This window comes from Strix uralensis, chromosome 6, assembly GCF_047716275.1.
Source record: "Strix uralensis isolate ZFMK-TIS-50842 chromosome 6, bStrUra1, whole genome shotgun sequence".
NCBI lineage: Eukaryota > Metazoa > Chordata > Aves > Strigiformes > Strigidae > Strix > Strix uralensis.
In genome coordinates, this window is record NC_133977.1 from 17,553,929 (window position 1) to 17,578,640 (window position 24,712).

The following is a 24,712-nucleotide window of genomic DNA, read 5'->3' on the forward strand; positions in this document are numbered from 1 at the left end:
CTGACACAACAGTACTTTACTTGTAAAAGTTTTCTTTAGGCTGCTAATTCTGTCTTCAGAGTAACTGGAACTAAAGCAGTGTCTCTGACGCCAAGTTAAAATAGCTAAAGCAACAGTTTATGGGAAATTGAGAATGCTGGTTTCTTTCCACAGCTTAGATCCTCAGAAATATTGGTAAAAACAACGAGCTTCTCTCTTAATGAAAGGATGAGTTATGAACAGTGCCATAGAATGAATGCACTGCAAAACAGGTCCCATCTAACTGTAGAGTAAGTGGCAAAAACAGCTCAAAGAGGGAAAGCTAGCAGTGTAAAGTATCTGTAAATACCGAGCTCTGTCTGTTTTATATAACAGCTTCTATTTATTTGATTTGCCAGTTCGTAGTCATATTTCCTAAGGCATGCTTTTAATAGCTTCCTTTAGCCTTCAAATAAAAATTCTTTACTTCAAGTGTGTTTAGACACTGAGAAATGTCACCTTAAGTATAATGTGTTTTGTCTTGAATTTACAAGGACCAGAAATATTGTAAAAGCCTAAGGAGTAGTAAAGCAAAGCTTTGAAGGGGTGTGAAAGTAGAATCCAGCTTCTGTTTGTTTTGCAGAAGTTCAGGCAGAGTATGAGTTGCTGCTACCCTGCTGTCTTCATTTATGTATGTGGGAGGGCTTTCAGGTGACATCATGGAGAGGAATCTTGCAGGGGGAGGCATGCCTGACTTACAGAACATAAAAACTGGTGCAGTCTTGGTGGAAGGATACAGCTTTATTACATAAGCATATTGGCATTTTTTGGATTTTAGCATCACTCTTAAATTTTAGGAAGAGCTTCCTTCCGTTCCCTGGAGTGCTAGAAGTGCTTAACAGGACTCAGAACAAGCGTTGGAAGAAATGATGGTGAATTTAATCTGTTCAGTGTTTGCTTGGTGCAGTATGCCATGCCAGGTTAGCTTTGATATTATTGTCCCTTTTAAGATAAGCAGCTGCATTGTGCTCTCCCACAAAAGTAAAATCTCAGTAGGACACTGAAGCAGCTTTGTCTAGAGCAACTGGATAGCAGTATCTTGCATCTGTGGGAGGTCTTGGCTTCTGCTGACCTCAGAATTGTAGATCACCCTTGAAGTCCCCAGTTCCCCAACTATTTTATCAAGGTAAAGTGAAATATAAGAAATATATAAAGAGAAGGAAAGGCTATTTTTAAATCATGGAGGGTTTTTGCATGAGCTATTGTCATATAAGGTCAAAACTGGATTGAATAGGTTTTCTCTGAGATCACCTTTATCATCTTTTGTACCATTTCTCATCAGTTCAACTCTGCAACACTGTGATGTCTTCCAGACCAAGATTTGTCTTTTTCTGAGGACTAGCATTTAGAAAGTTTGCCTTTAAGTCTATGAAATGTAAACTGATGCTTTCTGAAAGCTATGTAGCAAATTAGTGTGTAGCCCATGAGTTGACCAAATCAAGCTCTACAGCACACCATGAATTTTTTGTGTAGCTCTTGCTGGCAATCTGTTCTCATCTGTCTCTGGACACTCTATAGCAAATCTCCAGGTTTTACTCTTCTGTAGTGCCTGATCACTCCCAGATCGTTGCCTTTGTCATTTTCTCCCCAAGTATGTAAATTTTCATTCTGAATTAATCCTGGGTTTAACAGTGTGGATGTACCCAGAAAGGCATTATATGTCCTAGCTCCATATAAGGGGCTTGGAGAACAAGTTTGGGGAAGAGAATAGAGGCTTGTTTAACAAAAGATTAATTTCCTTTGAGGTGATAAGAGAGAACCTTAAGTCTTTATCTTGGTCACTCAAATTTGTTGAATGAAGGAGGGTCTGATAGGTGTAATGGTGACTCTTTGCTTCCAGGGAGGAGTTTCTTTGTTGGGTAAAAATTATGCACTATCACTGAAGTGATCTGGACAGTGTCCAAGATTTAAACTGTCTCATGGGATGTATTGCTGGCATTCTCTGTGGCCTGTTTAAGCATTTCTCTTTACAGATGTGTAGAGTCAGCTATTTGCAGTGCAGTGAGACTGCACTTCCTGTGGGCTGAATGGTGTTGCTTAACCGTGGTCAGCTGAATTCCTTGGACAAGAGTTGAGTTTTTGTCATGTAAAATCAATAGACTTTGCCAACAATAGCTGGCAATGAATGCACGTGCAAGGCTAGCATGAAATAATTTCTGATGGTGTATTAAATGTTGTAGACTGTTCTTCATCTTTTTCTGCATGATTCTGACAGAAGTGAGCTGCAAGAATGGCTTTGTAATTATCCATTGCAGTTTTCACACTAACTCCTTGTGAGCAGTTTAATAAACTGTGAATGTATGCAATTTTTTTAAAGCTTGTGCTTATAAAGACAGGCATGTGCTTTGACTTCAGAACATACTTTCAGAAACTTAGTAGCTGACATCAGTTTCCTTAGACACTGATACAATTTGAGTATCAAACTTTTTTTTTTTTTTCCAGATGGAGCAATTATCAGATGAAGAACTTGACCATGGTGCAGAAGAAGATAGTGATAAGGAAGATCAGGATCTGGACAAGATGTTTGGGGCCTGGCTGGGGGAACTGGACAAACTCACACAGGTTAGGGAGATTTCAATCATCTTACAGAATAATTCTTTTTAAGTATTACTGTCTCTTTTCAGTTGGATGCTAACTACTTAGTACTACTACGTGCAGCAAGGTAAACTGTAGCATGTAACCACCTCAGTTAAAGGTTTCTAAATTGGCTTGTTTTCCCCATCTTAAAGTTGTTAAATTCACTTTTTACAACCTTTTAGTTTGACCTTTTCCAAAGGGTATGATTCCTTCTAACTATGGAATTGATATTTTGTCCTCATGTATATAGAAAAACACTGACTTTAGCTGGCTAGACGTAGACTGTATCTCCAACCATGTAGTTGGACATTGTCCAGCTATGACAGCATTTATCTGTTGCACCTGAACAGCAGTAAGGAAGAAGAAATAGTGACTGTTGCCACTGATGACATGGTAAAGTGCCCTGATACAGTCGCTAGAGGACTCACCATTATTCCAGAGTACTCTTCCTGCATCAGAGAGGCAGCTGATAGAACATCTTCTTTTGGCACTTCCTTCTTTCTAGGGCTTTTCCTTTCCTTCACAAGCAGATCTTGAATTTTCCGTGGTATGCCAGACTCCTGGGGTGATATAGCAGGCAGTCACAGAGGAATGGCCTGTTTTTTCCAGCCGTGTGAGTGGGCCCTCCTGAATAATGTATTTAATCTTCTCCCTCTTTGTTGCAAAGGTATGATACCTCAAGTTTCAGTAAGCTAGAGAAGAGGGAGCTTTTCTCATCTTCATCTTACCCAGACTGAAGGAAAATTGAGCTAATCCTATGACAGCATTTTGAGTTCAGGTGCATCTCTGTTATCTTCTGGTTAAATCTCTGTCTGCAAGGTCTAAATGTAGATAGCACTCTAGGGGAAAATTGATCTTTTCTGAACCTGTGCGTGCAGGGCAATAACGAATCCTGCCTTTTGAGATGAATGGAAAACCATGTGAAATAAACCTGTATATCATAATTCTTGGTTTTAGAATTTCCTGTGAAGGATTTGTAATGGTAAGTGGGAGCAGGTTTGAAGGCATGGACTCTGTAAATTACCTCGAGTGAGGATCTTCACAGAGGAGCACAATGGGTAGCTTAGACCTTTTGTTCTCTGCCCCACTGGGTTTTTTTCAGGTATAAGCATCCTAGAAATATAAGCATACTTTACTTGGGGCTTACAGCTATGCTATTGACATACAGACTTTATGGTGATGTCTCAATTTGTGTGCTGATCCATGCAAAATTCTTAAAACCTACTAACAGATGGTTAAGGGGAGGACCCATGTTACTAGTTTCTCACTTGCATGTTGCTGTACAGTACAGTCTGCAACATAACCTGACAGTTGCCCTTCTGTCTCTTGTGACTACTGAGAAATGACATTTTCTCTGAAACTTTAATGACTTCATACGATTTTGTATAAACAAAATAATGGAGTTACTTGCGTCTCAGTTTGCTGGAAAGTGATTGTGTCTTGATGTAGCTGTCCCAGTGAAGTCCCAATAAAGGGGGTTGATTAGAGCTAATGAGCTCCAAAGTGCTTTCTCCTGTAGTCTCATCATTTGTTTGTTCGTGTTTATCAGTTGGACTCTTAAGAGCAGTAGGAGGAAAGGTTTTTTTTGTCCTGAGTTTCTTGAACTTTAACTCTCTTTTTAGATTTCCTATATGTTTATTTTGGGGGGATTGAAAGTAAGATCCAGATTCCTTTCCAAATGGAAGTGCTTTTTAAAAGACTTGTAATTGTTAAGATGCCCACGAGATCATTTGAATTCACTTTACCCTCTTTAACTGTTGGTCTAATAAAAGCATTATAAAATGTAGTCACAAAATCTGCAGCACGTGTGAGCAGTGTTTGGCACTGATGCTGCGTGCATTAACGTTTATCCTGCCCTAGTTATGCTGCTCTATGGTGCAGGTTAAATGAAGGAAATCTTACCTTGCTTCTCAAGATCATTCAGAACTAAGCTGTTGTCGCTCTTGCAGTTTTCCAGACTGCTAGTTTAGCATCATAATGTGTTGTGGAGAACGTGCTCTGATAATAGTGAGAGCGTATCACGTGTGTTTCCAAGGATGTGAAATAATTATTATTAAATTCAGTACAACACATTTCAGATGCTTTTCACCAGAATATATTTGCTCTACGGGAAATTTTTTGTGACAGTCTATGGGTTCAGTCTGAAGGAATGAGCCCTAACTTGCTGCCTCTTTCTCTGGTTTCACTGCCGTCTCTAGGGTTATAGATAGATCATAGAATGGATCACAGGATGGTTTGGGTTGGAAGGGACCTTAAAAGATCATCTAGTTCCAACCCCCCCCTGCCATGGGCAGGGACACCTTCCACTAGACCAGGCTGCTCAAAGCCCCATTCAGTCTGGCCTTGAACACTGCCAGGGAGGGGGCATCTACAACCTCTCTGGGCAACCTGTTACAGGTTTTATTATTATTATTCTTTATTCTTTCCAGCTGTTCTGCGTGGGACAATATGTAAGTTCCATCAGAGGTACTAGAAGTGAGGCTTTTTCCAGCTAATGGAAGACAAGGCTGCATCACTGGCTTCTCATTAAGTGATGATAGACTTCCCAATAAAGTGATTTTTTTTTTTTTTTTTCCCCCAAGTTTAAGCCAAACTGAGGAGAGAAGAGAGTTTAGTAAAAATAAATATTAGGGAAAAAAATTGTGCATTTGATTTTTAACAAAGGCTTGAGTAAAGATGTAGAAAATAGAAATAAAAAGCTTAGGTGAGAAACTTTGTTCTGTTGGAGCCAGAAGATGCTTTCCTTTCAGAGAAGCATATCTTCAGGAAAGCTTTATCAGTACAAGCATTGCTTAAATTCAGACCATCTGCAGGCCTGTCAAACCTCAGCAACAGCAAGAGCTAGATTCCCGATGTAACACTTGTCACTCCAGGGGCAGCAGCTATGGACCCTGTCATGCACCTCTTGGGTCACCAGCTGGATCATAGTGCCCTACTGCTTGCAACTTACAAAAATGCTGGTATTTATTATAATATTATGCCCATATTAGCCATTATAACATAGCAATTCAATGTATCAGGTAGAAATATGTCTTTTTTTTTTTTAACCTATATTAGTTTTTCTAAAAAAAATTTATCCTGCATAGATTGGCTGAGATTTTCTTTCACAGTTTAACATTTTTCACAGGAAAGGCTTATTGAGAAAAATGTCTGAATTTACCCAATTTAAAATCCTTTTAATAAAATAGAATTCTTCATTGAGTACTTTTGTGTGCTTGTGCCATGATTATGCTCATAAGCTAATGATGCATTTCTTAGAGAGGGTGCCACAGTTTGAATGTTTAGATACCTGTGCAATTCACTGCAGAGAGGTTGTTGCAGGTAAGCCAGCTGTCTGTTTAAAAATGAGCTAGTATGTAACACTACTTACAAATGCATTTGGAATATACTTCTGTCCTTTTCATTCTAGACTGTGGAAACCAGAATGTGTGTAACATCTTTTCTCCATTGAGTATTTGAAGCTAAATCTCTGTGGTATGGTGATGTATGTTTTCAGCCTAAAGCCTGAGAGGGATATTTTTTTTAATATGCCAGGAGCGTTTGAAAAATTTATCTCAGAGAATATTAATTTTCATTCATCTTGAAGACTTGCTTGTCCAGTTCCTTGTCAAACTTTATTCTGCTCTTTTTTTTTGTCTTTTTCAGAGTTTGGATACAGACAAGCCTGTGGCACCGGTGAAGAGATCACCTCTCCGTCAGGAAACCAATCTTGCCAACTTCTCATATCGCTTCTCCATGTACAATTTGAATGGTTTGTTGAATTATTTACCCCCTCAAATACTACTTTAGGAAAAAAAAATTATTCCAGCTATAGATGAGAACATGGTAAAATATAAGAGCATTTAAATACACTTCTGGCTGAAGTGTGAGCATGTTTGCTGAAGGCATTGCTTTCTGATGGCAGGGAATTTTGAGTATCCTAAAGCAGTATCTTTTACAGCACCTAGTATCTGAGAATTGTAGTCTAGTGTTTGTATGGAGATAAACGTTCTGGGATCTGGTCTCATGAAAGAATGAATTCATGTGTTTCTGTTAAATGGGAAGAAAGAGCATCTTGCTTCATGGGACAGGATGTAGGAGTATAGCTACAGAATGCTTTGATGTTAAACAAAAATCGTGTTTTTCCTTGTCTTAAAATAGTTTCCCCTGGCTGTAATACAGGAAGCCTTAATTTAAAGGCTTGAATATGTGCGTAGTATTTTGTGGGTTTTTTAAAGCAGTGTCGCATACCTTGCATTGCTTTAGCAGAAATTGCTTAGTAAAACCCTTTCACTTTTTAGAAAAGTTGAGGCATGGTATTATACAAATGTATTTTTAGATTCTGTTCACAAGACAGCAGTTTAAACTTTTCAAATGTAATCTGAACATTCATCGATTTCTTCTGTCAGCAAATGTATTTAACCTAAATAGTTGTGGGTTTTTTAATTGCTCTTAGACTGGTCAAGAGTAGTGGTGCAAATAAATTTCTGCTTAGCAGTGAGCAGAGATTTTGCAATACAGATGGGAAAAGAACCAACAGCTTCCTTTGCTCCCTTACCCGAACTGTTAAATTTGATAACACAAAGTGAAGAGTTGCACAGACAAGTGAAGTAACTCTGCACATACTGAAAACTCTTGTTTGTTGCAGAAGCCCTGAATCAGGGGGAGACTGTGGATCTAGATGCCCTCATGGCTGATCTCTGTTCCATAGAGCAGGAGCTCAGCAGCATTGGGTCTCATTCAGCAAACAATGCTGCAGTGAAACGCCTTGCCACAGAACCCAAAGCTCAGAAACCACCTGCTAGCAGACCTTCTACTAAGCACAGCAGCATGAAAGGATTATCCTCCTCATCTGGTAAGGCGACTAAAACATCACATGCCAACGTATCTTTGGATGACATCACTGCACAGTTAGAGAAGGCCTCTTTAAGCATGGATGAGGCAGCCCAACAGTCTGTTGCAGAAGACACCAAACAAGTAGTTACTGCTCAGCACAGGAGGACAGCATCTGCTGGCACAGTGAGTGATGCTGAGGTGCGCTCAATCAGTAACTCCTCCCGTTCCAGCATAACCTCTGCAGCTTCCAGCATGGACTCCTTGGATATCGATAAGGTGACAAGACCTCAGGAACTGGACTTGACGTCACAAGGGCAACCAATCACTGAGGTAGTGTGTCATTAATTCAAGATTTTGGGTTGAGGGGTTTTTTTTTTCAAACTACTATTTTTTTCCCCTTTTCCCTCTCCCCCTCTTGTGCTGATGCTCATAGCTAAACATCTTCAGTGCAGTGGGGCTGATTAAAGATTAAGATTGCTTTTGCATGGACCGCACATGCTGTGGCTACTTCTTTCTCTGTTTTTGTTTCTGTCTGCAAGGAATCTTTTTAAAGAATGTGTACTTGCTTTCTTTTTTAAAGGGCTTTCCCCGTATCTTCCTCGTAAGCCAGTCATGGATTTTAATGTTTTATAGTTAATGTTTTTATTCTAAGTAAGTCTTGTATATTGCTTTTAATTTAAATCTGAGGAGTGCACAGCTGTGGAAAAAAGAAAGTACAACTGACAAGATTGCATTCCTGTTACAGTACACTTAATACCTACAAATGTGTGGAGTGATTTGAGTGCTTATCTGGAGCTATTCTATACCAGTAATTTGCTGCTATTTAATATTCTTGTTTAATGTATGACAGGGAGAACTCTGAAGCAATGCACAACACAGAAGAACAGCTGGGCTGGGATACAGTAATAGCAGATGTTCATTTGTGATTTTGGTGCCTTGCTTAATCAGAGAGGAAACTTTTCAGTAAAAACACAGCCAGTTTGGGGAACGTTGAATGTGCTGGTGACTTGTGTGAGGAAATGGGGGAAATGTTCCGGTGAATTTAGAGAACTTGAACTAGAAGCTGTCTCCTAGAAATATTCTCTGAAACAGAAATCTAGCCTGTTCAAAAGTCAGTTGTACTAATATGCATGTTCTTTTATGGGAGAAAACTGTAACAAGCTGAGCTTATTTTAATCAATAATTAACAGTAATTTGAATGAGCTGTGCTGAAAGCATGCCTCTACCCATCTGCAGCAAAAGTTCATCTGATGTAAAGAGTGAATGATGCAGGCTTGTCAGTCTAATGATCAACTTCTCAAGGTCACACTTAGATTTAAATCATTATTTGAAATGGTGAGAAATGAATGAGTGACAGTTTAGGTAAACTTTCTTTTTGTATGAAAGTTGGTGTTCAGTATATTTTTATTGGAGATTTATATTGAGTGAAGCAAACCAGAGGTAGATAAAACTGTGTCCTTTCTCTTTGGAAAGTTAAAATGCAAACCTTTCCATTATTGCTGTAGGGCTAAGTGTTGGAGCCAGCCTATGACAATCATTGATTATATTGTTTGTTTGTCAATCATTTTCTTTCTGTGGTATTACAAGGCTTATTTTTGGTTTTTCTGGTTCTCTGACCATTATTCATGCTGTTGTGTGGGGTTTTTTTTCTAATGTGGAAAGTTAGGCAGTATTTCATTTTTGTCTCTCCTCAGGCTAAAAAGATGATTTACTTGAATTAATCGTTTGTGTAACTTGCATAGCACAAGAAAAACTTGAATTTTGCATTTCTTAGTCTTTAAAAATGCAGGTTGTTTTCTGCAGTTGATTTTGCAGGTCTCCCTCTAGATCCCAGCTTCTCTTACTTCAGGAGCGATATGCTTGAGGCATCGGTAAGATTGCCCTTCTTGTCGTCCAGATTTTTCAGTTCTTCATATGGCATGAGTAATCAACAAATGACCTACTGCACTTAAAACTTGATGTTGGTGAACCAAGAGTCAGAAGTCAAGAAATTGCTTTGTCTTCACGGGAAGCTAATCTATATTGCTACAAGTGTTACAGATGCTTTCTCAGTTGCTTTCTGAGCTCTTAGCCACTGACTGCAAGGATCAAAATCACCCCCAAAAGCTTTTCTCACAAAGACATGTGAGAGCTGCCTTTGTAGACCTGATGATTGCTTCTCGTAAGAATGTGGCTATTGTTTCTCTGCCCAGATAAATTGATAAGTGATTCCTTTGAAGGAGCTAACAGAAAATGTTGGTAATTTGAGAGCCAAATTCCGCTCTCCTCTTGAGTACAGAAACGTCTACACTCATTAACAGTGCTGTTTTGGTTTTGCTCTGTCAGTTCTTTTTAATTTCAGTAGCCTGAGGAAGGTGCTCAACTCAGAAATTTTCCCCAAGTTTACAGAACTGGTATTCAACTATTCCAATATTAGAATTGTTATGTGATGGGATGGGACTTTTTACTGTGAAGCCACTCTTTTCTCATCACTGGTGAATGGAAATGGGGAAAATAACATTTGTTTGGAGGCTGTGGTGGATTCTGTGGTGGTGGTTTTTAAGTGCAATTCACCGTATAAATGGTCAGAGGCACAAGGATTCTTTGGTAGAATCATTGGGTACCAACAGAGTTCATTTCCTTTTTCATTCATTTAGTGCCTGAAAACTACTGTTTAGGGGTTTATTAACCTTCATCGCTAGGTTGTAGACCAAAACACCTTCTCCTAGTAGGGCTGAATTCTGTCCTTCCACCCACACAACTGACTCAGTGGTGCTGTTTATAATAGAGGACATCCCCCTGGGAGTGTAGTCTTTGAAGAAGACCTAGTGTCCACGTAGGAAAAAAACACTGATTTTTATTCAGGAAGTGAGAAAGGCTATTACTTTATGGCCATAACAAATCTTTTTTGAGATTTGTTATTCTCACATAGTACTTACTGTTAGCTCTTTTCTTTTTGCCTGTCTTCCTTGAGACTGTCTGTAGTTGAGCTGACCTTTAAAATTTTTCTTTGCTGCTATGGCTCTTACGAAAGAGCTCACTGACTTGGCAGCTCTGCCCTTTTGACCGATCCTTTCCGTTCTCTCCAGGCAGTATAGGTACTTTAAAAAGTCATGATTTCTTCCGCAACTTAACGTTATGCTCTTCCTCTTGTGATTCCAATAAAACTAAGTTAAACTGAAGACTATTTTGATAGAAGGAAGTGCTTGTCTGAAAAAGGAAATAAAGCTTTGCAGTTATTAACTTCAGTATTCTATCTTAAAAAATAATTCTGCTGTGTATTTAAGGGCTCTCTGACCTGGAGATGTAGGGAAATCCTGTAAAAGAACTGCCATGCACTGGCTCACTGAACGTATGTATAGTCTAGTATGCTTTCTGACTGATAATATTGACAAATGTTATGGAAAGAGGCTGCAACTCCACAACCACCAAAAATGGGAGGATATGACTTCCTTTCCCCTCCCTCCCTCCCCCCTTCCTTTTATTCTGGGGCTCATTCTGTGTTATTTTGGTGAATTGCATAGGCTCAGAGGGGTCTGATGTGTGCTGATGTGCAGTAGGGAGATTGTAGCCAAGAACTGGAGGCTGGAAGGGAGAGCAGGAATACACTGGTTGATGGTCATAGATTATTCAGATCTTTTTGCCTGAGCAATTGGACAGGCACCTTGGTGTCTTTGTCTTCCTCTTCCTCCTAGCAGTCTGTGCTGTAGAAATTCTCAGAGTTGAAGATATATCAGCATCATGACAATGATGATAACTCTCCATGGTCCCATTGGCCAGAACCATCCTTGTTGTTCTCATTCTGACTTTGCCTCTATTCAGGAAAGTTGACTGGAGTTCCCTGGGTTGTCTATAATCATGGTTTTATTAGTTGCCATCATGATTTGTTTAATTTTCTCCCTTTCATAACAATTCTTAATGCTATCTCTTTGGATGCTGTGAACATTAATGGCTTCAAAGACTATTGCTTTGTAGTCTCAGGATCTTGTCTTGGTGGTACTAAGTGTTGTCTGTCTGCGCTTATGTTCTTGTCTTCAGTGTCCTCTAAGCACTGCTGAATAAGAAAAGGTGTTTCTGGCCCACACCAACCCCCCCCATAACTTTTGCTGAATTGAAATTTGTCTTTCACAAATTATTTCCCAAATCTTTGCTTGAACAGTGTTCTTCCTTAAATTGGTGGGTTACACTTTGTCTTCTGTGCTTTTAGTTGTGTAATGGGTGGTATACACTTTAATTCTTGGTGTCTGTGTGTGGGATACTTTGCTTAAATGTAGACTGAGTGATGTAATAGCATGAGTTAAAGGTAGGGGAAGTGATATGACTAACTTGTCCCCTCCACCCACCCATATTATGTTTTCCCTTCTTCCTTCAGTCCTTCTGCTACTAGGAAATTGTTTTTGGTGAGCTGTGCCTGGAGCAATAGGATGAGAAAGTAGTGGTGAGAGAATAGAGAGCTATGGTGATCATGCTCACATAACTAGATATGTCTGATCGGTGAAAGGGTCCATTCATGGACAGCCGTTGTTACTGTCCTGCATATACTCAGTGAAAAGGTTACAGATAAGTTTGAAGTCTGCCATCTGGTCTGGCACAGTACAGTATTACCCCCTTCCCTCCCAATACGATGGAGTTCTTTATGTCTGTAACCCAGTTTGCACAGCTGAGAGATTCTGACTTACATACAAAGATAATGCATAATTTAACAGTTGGTAATGCTATATGTTTTTTAATTATTTATTTATTTGTAAGCTTTTACTTAAATTCATTGTAGTTTTAGACTTAATGTATAAGAGGTGAAAATCATGACAGGGGACTGCCAGTGCATTAAAGGTTCTTTGTTTCACTTGGCAGAGAAGGCAGTAAAATAGAGTGAATGTCAACACTTCTTTTGAGAAAAACAAGGGAGCTTTGGGGGCATGACAGTTGGTAATGGTTGTAATGTAAGCTCATCACACATAGACAAATCTGTATTGGCCAATAACTCCTGTGAGATAAAGTGGAAAACTTGAAATGGGCATAAGGAAAGACAAGTTTGTGTTCCATACCAATTTTGCCTGGATGCCAGGTGCCCACCAAAGCTACTCTAATCACTCCCCTCCTCAGCTGGACAGGGGACAGAAAATATAATGAAAGGCTCGTGGGTCGAGGTAAGGACAGGGAGATCACTCATCAGTTACTGTCACGGGCCAAACACACTTGACTTTGAGAAATTAGCTTATTACCAATCAAATCAGAGTAGAGTAATGAGAAATAAAAACTAAATCTTAAAAACACCTATCCCCACTCCTCCTTTCTTCCTGGGCTTAGCTTTACTCCTGAGTTCCCTACCTCCTCCCCACCAGTGGCGCAGGGGGACAAGGAATGGGGGTTGTGGTCAGTTCATCACATGTTGTTTCTGCTGCTCCTTCCTCCTCTGGGGGAGGACTCCTCACACCCTTCCCCTACTCCAGTGTGGGGTGTCTCCCACGGGAGACAGTCCTCCACAAGCCACTCCAATGTGAGTCCTTCCCACAGGCTGCAGTTCTTCACAAACTGGCTACTCCAGGGTGGGTCCCAAGTCCTGCCAGCAAACCTGCTCCAGTGTGGGCTCCTCTCTCCACGGGTCCACAGATCCTGCCAGGAGCCTGCTCCAGCGCGGGCTTCCCACAGGGTGACAGCCTCCTTCAGGCACCCACCTGCTTCAGTGTGGGGTCCTCCATGGGCTGCAGGTGGGTATCTGCTGCACCATGGGCTGCAGAGGAACAGCCTGCCTCACCATGGGCTGCACCACTGGCTGCAGGGGAATCTTTGCTCCAGGGCCTGGAGCACCTCCTCGACCTCCTTCTTCACTGACCTTGGTGTCTGCAGAGTTGTTTATCTCACATGTTCTCACTCCTCTCTTCCGACAGCAATTGCTGTTGTGCTACAACTTTTCCCCTTCTTAAATACCTTATCCCAGAGGCGCTACCACTGTGCTGATGGGCTCAGCCTTGGCCAGCGGTGGGTCTGTCTCAGAGGCAGCTGACATTGGCTCCATCAGACATAGGGGAAGCTTCTGGCAGATTCTCATGGAAGCCACCCCTGCAGCACCCCTGCACCCCCAAAACCTTGTCATGCAAACCCAATATGTTCTTGTATGGACACATTGTCACTGATGATACTTGCTATTCAGTGGTATAATGTAGAAGCTTTTCTACCCATTAAAGAATATTGTAGCACTTGTTCTATGTGTGATTACTAAATGTTACATTGTATGAAAACGTAGTTAACTCTTTCTGTATGGAGAGAAATCAACCCATAATATATATGGTCTTTGGTAGGCAACAGTGTCTTAAAATAGAGTTGGATTGCTGAACCTCACATATTATCTGTAGGTGATTTAAAGAACAGTTGTGGTCTGTTTTAGCTCTGGGAGGAACAGAGCATTATTGGCTCTTGTATTTTGGGAGCTTAAGGTTTGAATAATTTTCCTTATGTTGTATATTTTGTGTGGTTAGCAGATGCAAAGGATGTTAGTCTCCAGTTTGTGAGAGTAGTCACAGATACGCAACAAACAAGGCATGACAGACGTTTGTTTTGTATTTCTTCTAAAGGCTCTTAAAAATTAATTAATTTCATTTTCTGCCAGTTCTATTATGTCCTTAGTTTTGTATACAAAGTGTATTCTGGAGTGTTTCCAGTTATCTCTTTCCTAAGCTGAGAATAGTCAATAGAAAGACTTAATTTGAAACACAATAAGACCATCTCTTCTTCCTTTTTTTCCAATTATTGGTCTCAAAGCATTTTTTTAATAAGTCAACAGTAAAGTAAAATTGTACATATCTATCATCTTGAAGCATTACTTTGGCTTCCAATTTTGTTGGCATAAGAAGTGTGAGCCATCCAGTTTTCAAATGTTCTTGAAATACATGTAAAATGACTCTTCACTTGCCAGATTTTTGGAGGCTTTCAAAACATCCTCTGAGATAAACATATCAATTTATGAAATGTAAACAATACTTATGTATTTTGGTAATCAAATGTACTTGGCTATTTATCATGAAGTTTACATGACACTAAAACAGTTTTCATCATATGATACACTAGAACCCAAATATTACTAATACACTCTTCCCAATGCCTGCAAAACTAGCACCTAAACTTTTTTTCCACATTATACTTATGGAATGTGCAAAGCAAATGATGGGAAAGGTTGGTTTAGGGCTTTTTTTTTTTGTAAGAATTTGAATTGAAATCCAAGGTAGACGTTCTAAAAGTTTATGTTACTGCACATGCACAGAATGGTAGGTTTTAAAAATTGGGGTATATAGATTTAAAATAAGTGAAAGGAGAAAGGACAACCTAAACATTATCCTTGTATTGGTAAATCTTGATTCTCTGATCAGTGTATCAGACTTATTTCATAGCAGTGAATTTAAAACTTACCCTGTAACTTTTTTCCACTTAGGAGGTCACTAATTAAAGTGTAGCAGAAACTGCAAAACATGTAAGAATGTATTTCTCTTCTGAGATTGCCTGTCAACTTTACCTCACACTGATGAATAAGCTTAAAAGTTCCATCCTTGGAAGGAACAGGTAAATAGACAGTATGATACATGTCTTGTTTGACAGTGCTGGCTGGCAAAGATGGTATCAACTAAAAAATTACAGTTATACTATATTTTGTTACCTTAAGTAGGAACACTAAAGGCATTGCCTATGCCTAAATGCTGTTTTTTCTGGTTGTTCTGTGATGTTGGAGTCTTGTGGACAAGCAGCTGAAAGACTCAAACTCTGCTATCTCAAATGCGTTTATCTGTAGTTAGAGCTGCTTCTTCAGAAACTTTCCTGGTAGCCTCTTGCATGTGGCAGTAGTGAGATGACTGTCTCCAGCAAAGTCATACTATGTCAGTTGGAATTTGCCTTCAGTGTGCTTGGCCTTTGTTCCCTTGTGTTCATCTGGAGTTACCAAACACGTGATGGTTTCTATTCTCCAGCTGTTCTGATTTTAAAATGAATGCCCACAGTTCAAGGTTCATCAGCCTTCACTTTCCAGTTGCAGTAGACTCTTGCCTATTACATGAAAAGAATGTGAGCTGGTGGCAGTGGTAGTCAGCTGAGCTGGTACCCTCTTAAAATGGTTAGACTTATGTGTGTATATGTACATGTGCTGTTTTGATTAATGCACCAGTACAACAGTTGTTGTTGCTGATGGAAGCTGTCTGCAGTCCAGTGACTGTTTTTATCCTTTCCCTCCTGCCTCTTTACATGCATTGATTTAGAGAAGTTGCTATCATAGACTTCATCGCTTGTAGAAGACAGTTTGAATTGGGTGGTGTGTAAATAACCCCATTTAAAAATAAATCTCATGGCTTTCATGCCGGTTCCACAGCACTTCAGAAAAATACTTGTGTTTATGATAGGATTTATTGAGAAAAAATTATATCATTGATATAGACAAGCTAAGAAAATGGTTACTCAGAGACTGGAGGTCTTACTAGATTTGTCTGCAAGAGACAGAATATCATAGATCAATGACCAAGTAAATCTAGGCTACATACCTCTTGGAGGAAGTAGTCTTGGACCAAGCCACTAGACCTGAGTTGAGAAATGAGAATTCTTGCCTTATGATGTTACCAAATCTTGTCAAAAGCACTGCAGGAAGTTGTATTGCTTCAGTTGCAGTTTTCAGTGAAGATATCGCCATACAAGTTGTGATTAATTAATGGAGCTTTTAAAACAGCTGATTTCTTTGTAGATACATGAGTCCACTTAAAATCTAGACAAATTCCTTTACTTTTTCTGCAACATCTAAATAGGTTAGGGAAGAGAAGTACTACATCTGTAGGAAATTAGCAACAGATTGCTTGTTCATCCTTATTTCAGGTTGCCAAAAATCAAATTTGGAACAGATGACAAAAGTTAAGAACACAGCAGCCGACTGTGGGACATTAAACTCTTAAGAGGAGAAAAGAATTTATGCAGTTTTCTTCAGTTGCATATATTTCTAACTTATAGGATGAAAACTAGGGTTTGTCAGGTTTGTAAAGAAGTTTGAACCCAAAAAATGAGACTTCATGTTCTGAAGAAGCAACTGAGAACTGGCCTTTTAGTTGGGTCAGTTTTGCACATGCTGGTTAGTGTTTAGTCTGTTATAGTTTAATAAAAGTTGTCTGCAAATACAAAGAAAAGTCTTCATTTTTAGTTAACCAAATTTACAGCCTTGGTTACAGTTTCCTGTGTTGGACACTTACTAGCCTCATGTTTCTAAAACTTATTCAAGATTTTAGACCAGCCACATCAGTGATTTGCTGTATGAATGCAAGTTTAATTTTTTTCACATGGCTTACCTGCTTTTAACCAAAAGGGTAGATTTGTGACTTCTAGCTCCCCAGCTGCGTCATATACCCATTCTCTTCTAGTGATTGATCTTCAGATGATTTGATGTCTACAGGCATTTTTTTAGGACTGATTCATAGTTTAGAAGTCAACAGACATACAAAGAAATGTTAATACAGTTACTACTTAGTGTAAAAGGCAGCAGATTCAAACAAAACCAGTTAAAGCTGCATGTACTTTCTTTACTTAGGTTTCTTAGCTGCTTTGTTGTCTTGTTTTCTGTGCTGCAGGAAGAGCCTTTCATCGGATGAAGTATCTGATACTCTTTCTCTAATGCAGTTACCCACGAATTAGTCTTGCTAAAGTTTGGGTTGTTTTTTCTTCTTCCTTCTTTCAATCTTCCACTTAATGCATCTCTTTTTGGACAGATCAGACATTTTCCATGATATTATACTCCATCTTACTTATTTTTTCCTGTTATGTTTTTTTTCTTTTAGGAAAATTCCACCTCTTGAAACCTTCTCACTGCAGACAAACTTTATTTGGGATTTCATGTTTGGTTTATGCCAATTCAGGTCCATACTGCTGCTGAATTGGCCAGTCTTGCCCCATCTTATATTGGCACTAGAGTTTGTGCAACTGCCTAGAGATTTGGATCAGCTGCTTGTCTCCCTGAAAAATAATCCTTCTGAATTAGTTGTTCATTGATTCACCGGACCACATGGTCAAAATCACTGCTGTTCACAAAAGGGAGGTGTGAGACCACATGGTTGGGGGAAGGTCAGGACTTCCTCTTTCTTGTGGCAGTTTAGTTGTAAATTTCTTAAAATCAGTAGTGAAACTAAGCTTGAACTGAAATGTTTACTAGCTTTTGCAATTCTTTCTGTCCTGCTGTGTCCCAAGGAACTTGTGTTCGACAGGGAAGTATCACAACCTGAGCTGGAAGGTGCATGGACTAGCAAATAGTGCACCTCATGCACACGGTGCAAAAGTTTCTTAATTTGAAATGCCTATAGATGTGTTTCTTAAATTGCAGTGAATTTCAGTAGATTTACTGTTGCTGTCAGAACTGGTGTGAAGTTATAAGCTTCCCTACTACTTCAGAAATACTTGCTGTAAAATTTTTTTTTTACGCCTTACTGTGTTGGGGTATTTGTGTTTTTCTTGTTTTGTTTGTGGTTTTGGTTTGTTTGTGGGTTTAATGGGGTTTTTTAAAGTTGCTAAGCTGAACACTTAGAGTTAGGAAATTCCAGTTGCCTGCAGTGAAATGGAGTTGCACAAGTTCCAGGAGAAGGGTTGGCCACTTGGGAGCACAGAGTAATAGCTCCAGATTCTCACTTCCTATGTCTGGCTCCAATATGCTCTGCAGCAGCCATGCGTGGCAATTTAAAAGCAGCTGCTGTACTCTTCCACCATGGTCCCAAGTGTTCTCAAACTTGGCCAATCTTTTGTTCAAGGTTAGTGGTGTGCAGTCCAGTTGAAGGGCTGGGCAGTGCTCTGTGAGAGGGTGCAGCCTTGAGTGTTTTTCACTGTGATGCTCCAGACTTCACTGAGACTTTATGGACTACAGTTCTAATTCTGAAGGCTTATGCTCAGACACATTTGGGTAACTTCTGATGGGACAGCATAGAACAAGTCTTTGGGGATGTCCCTGCCAATAATATATTTCATGTTCAGACGTGCAGAGATCTTTAAAAACATCTGTATTTTAAATGAGATGCACCTTCCTTTGCTCTCTTGGAAATAGTTTGTCTAATGTAAATGACTAGTAATCATCTATAACAATAACCTGTCATGGAAAACTTCTATCTTAGTGGTTATAGGTTGGCAAAATTTTTTAAGTGACTGACTTCCTCATACAAGATGTGTTTATCAGGCAGCTCGGTTATCTAATGCTGCTGCTTCAGTTTCTAAGTGTGTTTTCCTTCACTGAGGTTTGGATAAGAATAAACTGTAACCTCTTTTGCATGTATCAAACCTTAACTGTGTAACTCAGTTACCAAAATTAACATGCCTGAAACAAATACTTCTGTACCTTTGAGAGAAAAGGAGCAAGCGTTGGATGACACACTGGAAATCTTAGGCACTCTGCTTTTTAGCAGCATAACACGTGGGTTTTGATCCCTTAACTTCACACTAAGACGCTTGTTACTACCATGAACATTTTGTCCTAAGCCACAAATGTCTTTCTCTTTTTTCTTTTTTCTCCTTCCCTTACTGAAGGTTATGGAACTACAGAAATACTTCCTCTTCATTTCTTTTTAAATGAATTACAGTATGAGGGCTCTTGGAGAGCTAAAATAGTATGACCAACTGGAAATAAGAATTAAGATAAATCTCTACTAAATGGACATTCTTCTTACATGTACTTAGTAATTGTCAGCAGAGTGTATTATGTTATTTACTGTTATGGAGGAACTGACATTGGAAGCTGATAAGCTTGTGTAAAGTGACAGTATGTGTGTTTTTTGTTTGTAGTGTTTAGAGAATTTAACTCTCAGTTGTTGGCTTAGTGAGCAAAGAGAATGTTACCTAGGTTTATTTTCTGATTTGTTTCAGCAAAGGTAGAAAAAGTGTTGTGTGTGTCTGCAGATGTTTTACTGCAATGCTTTTGTCTGAGATTATTGACTGTTTCCCCTCTTGCTGTGGTCAAACCATACTTGTGTCCTATTTTCTCCCTTCCCATAGGAGAGAGCCTGAATTTCCTCTTGTCTTCAAGTCACTGATCACTTGTCCATAAGAAATTTGCATGAGGGACAGTACAGCTTCTTAATCTAGTTTTGTTGCCTTTGCTTAAGTTAATTGTCATCACTGCTTCTTTCTTCCCTCTTCTGAGCGATAATAAAGCCTTTCTTTCTCCTCCTTCCCTTTCCCTCATGCCTTTTTGCATCCTGTAAGTTATGACATGTTTATATGGCTTCTGTTTGCATCAATAGTTGTGTCAATTTGCCTGCAACACAAAAGTCACATTAGTGGCTTGAGTTTAATTCATTAGTATCCCAACAGTGCAGTAACGTAACCAGTATATCATTACTGTCAAGCTTTTTAGTCTTAAGTTGCTCATTGCCTGTTTTCTAGTTATTAATTAAGGCTACTTAAAATACACTTCCTCTTTCTGAAGCACGATTGCTCTTGGCAGTCATAGAATAGAATCATAGAATCATTTAGTTTGGAAAAGATCTTAAAGATCATCGAGTCCATGTCCCTAAGTGCCACATCTACACACCTTTTAAATACATCCAGGGATGATGACTCTACCACTTCCTTGGGCAGCCTGTTCCAATGCTTGACACCCCTTTTGGTGATGAAGTATTCCGTAATATCCAATCTAAACTTCCTCTGATGGAACTTGAGGCCATTTCCTCTCCTGTCCGACACCCACCTCGCTACAACCTCCTTTCAGGTAGTTGTAGAGAGCAGTAAGGTCCCCTCTGAGCCTCCTTTTCTTCAGATTAAACAACCCCTATTGTACAGAAAAGCAGAAAATGGATTTCTTTTTTATTAGATGTTCATCATTTTATATTGTGTGCTCCTATACATTCCATTTGAATACATAATCTCAAAGTGCAAAGAAAAATTTCATTTCTCCTTTCCTATCTTTGTCCCCCTTTGGGACAAAATTACAAAGATTATATTTAAACTGTTTTTAATTCTTGAGTTCCCTTTTGAAAATAGTGGATTCTAATTCTTTAAGCTGGAGTCTAAAGAACTTAATGTACTGATGTAGTTGAAAGCTATATTAGTTATCTTTTCAGCAAAGTTTTCCAAGCATATAGCTCTCTCTTGGACACTGCTTACTCAGTTTCTCTCATTTTAGTTTGTTTCTTAGGGACAGAAGGAGGCTTTTAAAAAAAGATTTTTGTAGTGTTTCTCAACTGTCATATTAAATCCAGAATAGTGGCACAAGAGTGCCACCAGCTGGTTTAATTAGATGTGTGTGTGTAATGTTAAATTATTAAGAGTTTTGCAAGAAAAGTGGCAAAATATTTATGTATGCTAGTGTTCAGAGTCTGGTCATTATCTTTTTTCTTTTTTGATGTACTGAGATAAGTTATTCTGTTGTACATACCTTGAGTGAACCTACAGAAAATATTTAACCAGAAAGAAGATTTTTCTGTTTAACGTATTTAAGGGATTAGAACAATAAGATAAAATACCGTAGGAGGCTGCCAGGTCATATTTTTCTTACACTTCCCACACAGTTTTTGTTCATTATTTGTAAACTGACAGAGTAAAGAACATTTTTGGCACATTTCATACTGTATTGTACTGTTTTTAAACCCTGCATGTATGTATTATGAGCCCTTACCTTAAAATGAGAGGAATTGGATACAACTCTGTCTCTTAGCGATGAGATTGAATCTTTCTAAATTTGTCCCACTTCTGTACTAAGTGATAATCAGGTGTGTAACTAGATGGATCAGTGTTTGATATGAACGTGATTGTCAGGGTTTTGTAACAACGTGCAAGTAGAACTGAAGAAATGAGGCAATTTATATAGCATGTTACCTGTGAACTGAAGGTCTGCTACAGTTACAATGTGGCCTTGGCATCCTTCAGAACCTAGCTAGGCAGCTCCGTTTATCACTTCTTCTAAAAGGATCTTTACTTCTTAAAATCCACCCATTGGTTATTGTCTGCAAAAAATAATTCTAATACACTCAGTAATTCACTGTTAGTTTAGAAAGCATTTCAGAGTTGGGTTTTTTGTCTTTTTTTTTTTTTTTAATTGGCTTTCAACCTAAGACTGCAGAACCTCAAGAATTAAAACAACCCACTGAACTTTTCAGAAGGAACTGACAAGGGTAATAGGGGAGAAAATATTGAACTTTTGGCTGTGTTGAGGTTTACTTGTCATTTAGTATAATGCAACCAATTATATTCTGAAAATCTGAAAGGTATTTTGATTTTCCTGGTAGTCCATCTGTTCTATCAAGTTTAGCAAACATGTTTTGTAGATGTAGAGTTTGATGATGGATATAAAAATGTTTCAGCATTGAAAAAACTTTCTGGCATAAGCAGCTACTTTGTACTTAAGAGGGAGTATTATGTTGAGTTCTCTGAAAACACTGTGAAATGTAATATTCAACAGCTGGTCCATGAACTTCTGGTATTTAGGCCTGAAGATAATGGATGCTAAATTCCTGTCTTCAAAGAAAGGATATGGGAAATCTTTGAAGTCCAAAATGTAATTTGGAACAAGACTATATTCCATGTTTTTATAAACATCAAGGCTAGCTGCCTTTGCTGAATGAAATGCACATGAAAACCATGTGAAATCTTTTTGTCCTAATAGCATCTAGAACTTCTAAATGTTAATTTTACTCAAATCTAGTTTTCTGTGTTATGATTATCCATACGAGCTAAAGTTTATTATGGAGACATTTGTAGGCTTATTTATGTGCTTTTTTTGTAATTCTGATGTTTTGATCATCATACCCCATTTAAAAATACGTAAAAATGTTTCTGTATTTTATACTTTTGTGCACAGCTGTTTTGTCATCCCTGGAGAAAAGTATATATTTTATTTTATAGAACATAAATGTTCTGATCAACATATCTTTTCTAGTATTTTAAGGATTTTTAAATTATTATTATTTTTAACATCCATAGTTTTCAATGTGACTCAAAATAATTGCTGCTGGGAGTTACAGTAGAAAACAGTCCAAAACAGTCATTGCTGCAATGTCTGCTTATACTTCTTGTATGAAATGAGTTAAGAACATAATTTTTCTAATTTTTGATAGGTTTTTTTTGCTATTTTTTTCTCTATTCAGGTCTTTTGAAGTAAATTGAGTTTCTGAACCTTAGTTCATAGTCCGTTCCATATTACGAGGAAGCACTAAAACACAGTTGAATAGCTTTTTATGTATTGTGTAAAAAAACTGTCCCCAAAAGAAGTGATTTTGGTACGAAAATAAGTTGCAAGCATATTTGATACCTGATGGTAGGCTTCATATTTATGTTTTTTTAGGGAAGGAAGAGTATTTTCTGAAGATTATAAAAAAATAGCTTAGTGAGAGTCAGTCTCCAGTGTAGCTAGTGTTATGGCCTGTCCAGGTTTACTGTTACAAAGTCTTGTAACACAGTTTATATCAAGAGATTCTTCACTTAAAACAGTTTCTGTTACGTGATTTGATGACCAGACAAGGAGAAAAATTTCTTACTGCCTCTTAAGAATCCTCTTAAAACCCTATCACATTTCCCTTCCTGCATGCTCACCAGGCTGTGGTATTTTGAGTTCTGCCTGAGCAGTGGTGGGGTTAGATTAACTGGGAATCCTAAGTGGAGTCTGGCTCTGTATTCGTGATTTTAAAATACCAAAGTATAAGTGTTGGTTTTAAAATTCTTTTATTGATAGAGTGGTTTTACAGATGCCCTTTCAGTAGGCTAATGTCTATTAAGTGAATTTTTTTCTACATATAGTGGAAATAACTTTGGGACGCTTTTTCATTTGCACTGCATTTACATTAGTCATTTTATAGAAAAAATTATGAAAAGGTATGACTGTAACTGATGGCTGCATTTATTGAGGAAGCTATCCTATACTTAAAAAAAATACAGCTTTAAAAAACCTTCCAGTTGAAGTAAAGAATTATAGTTAGCTTTGGACTGTGTACACGTTATATACTATTTGGGTTTGCACCCTCAGTTAAGTGCTGGCCTAGAAATACGTGATCTTTCAGATAATTTGGTAAACTAATTAGGCATCAAGTCTTTGACTTGGTGTTATTCACGTTGCATAAGCTTCACTGAGTATTTTGGTGAATGCAGCAATTAAATAGTGTTCCAACACTGTTACCACCTAGCTCTTATATATCTTCATGCTTAGTATTTAAGGACTGCACGTTTTTGTCTTCTCTGAAGCTTTTGTCAAATTTTGATACTTTTGTGATGTTTCAAACCATCCAAGGATATTTTAATATTCTGGTTGCATGACAATTTTAAAAATGTTTACACTGAAAATACCCATTATGAGAAACGATGGCCTTGTACTGTGAAAGCAGTTAGCTTACTGCAACAGGATAGAAAAATGCATGGCAGTGGAGGGGAGCAGGAAGGACAGGACCTACTACTCTGTAATTGGAATTGTTTTTAAATCCTAAATGAACCTGAGATGATGCACTGTGGGAGAGACTCTTTGTTGCCAGGGCATGAGTTCTCATTGTTATGTTGGGAGCAGGTGGATGGAGAACAGATGCTTTTCATGATGGAAGACTAGAAATGTCTACCTAGGAGTAATTAATGTTTTGGTTTTGTTTTCCTAGATTTCATTGGTGTTATTTTTAGTCTGGGAAAGTACTTGGGGCAGAAAAGTAGGTTAATTTATTTGGAAAGATCAAGCATTTATATTGTCAGAGCTTTTGATACATATTTGAATTCCAGAAGCCGGGAGGAAGAGTGGGCTGTTTAGATCCTCTACGTGGTCCAACGTGATCGTAGTCTCAAGAAAAAATAACATCTTCACCTCAAAGCTTGAGCTGAAGTCTTTCCTTTGAAATAGATTAAATGCTTTGAAACTGTGGATTGTGAGAGAGTAACACATTGTTGTTCTAAAATGAAACTTAATTTTTTTCTTTCTCTAATGGTTTGTGCAGGTCAAACATTTAAAAAATGTTATGTGCACATAGTTGTTGTTTTGCCAAGCTGTAATTCCTAGAACTTGGGCTTTCCTGTTGCTTTGCTACTTCAGCTATTCTAACTTCTGGGTATCTGCAGAACTGCAGATGTGTTATGCAGTAGGAAGGAGCCACGCACAAAAGGTGTCTGGCAAAGAACTGTTGCCTTCCTATTTCTAGCCATGTCTCTCCAGCTCAAATTCATATGGGTAGCTACCATCACGCTGTTATTTCACATTTTACTGGCCAACACACATTCCCATGAAATACCATAATTCTTGATTTCCAGAATAAGTTTCCTGTGGTTATCTGTTTTCATATTTTGCTGCAGGTCTGGAAATCAGTATTAGCAAAGTCCCCAGTGGTTATTATTTTGTAAGAAATATATGGCATTCCCAGTTCTGGGT

At 38.5% G+C, this 24,712-nt stretch overlaps 1 protein-coding gene across 3 annotated transcripts in view; it reads left to right on the forward strand.

Annotated features, from left to right (window-relative positions):
• Positions 1-24,712, forward strand: part of RAPH1 (Ras association (RalGDS/AF-6) and pleckstrin homology domains 1) — a 104,958-nt gene that overhangs the window by 33,891 nt on the left and 46,355 nt on the right. For all 3 annotated transcript variants that reach the window (XM_074872995.1, XM_074872997.1, XM_074872996.1), the window contains exons 2-4: positions 2,461-2,580; positions 6,241-6,346; positions 7,223-7,740. In XM_074872995.1, coding sequence (XP_074729096.1) covers positions 2,461-2,580; positions 6,241-6,346; positions 7,223-7,740 — 744 coding nt within the window. The remainder of the gene's footprint in view (positions 1-2,460; positions 2,581-6,240; positions 6,347-7,222; positions 7,741-24,712) is intronic.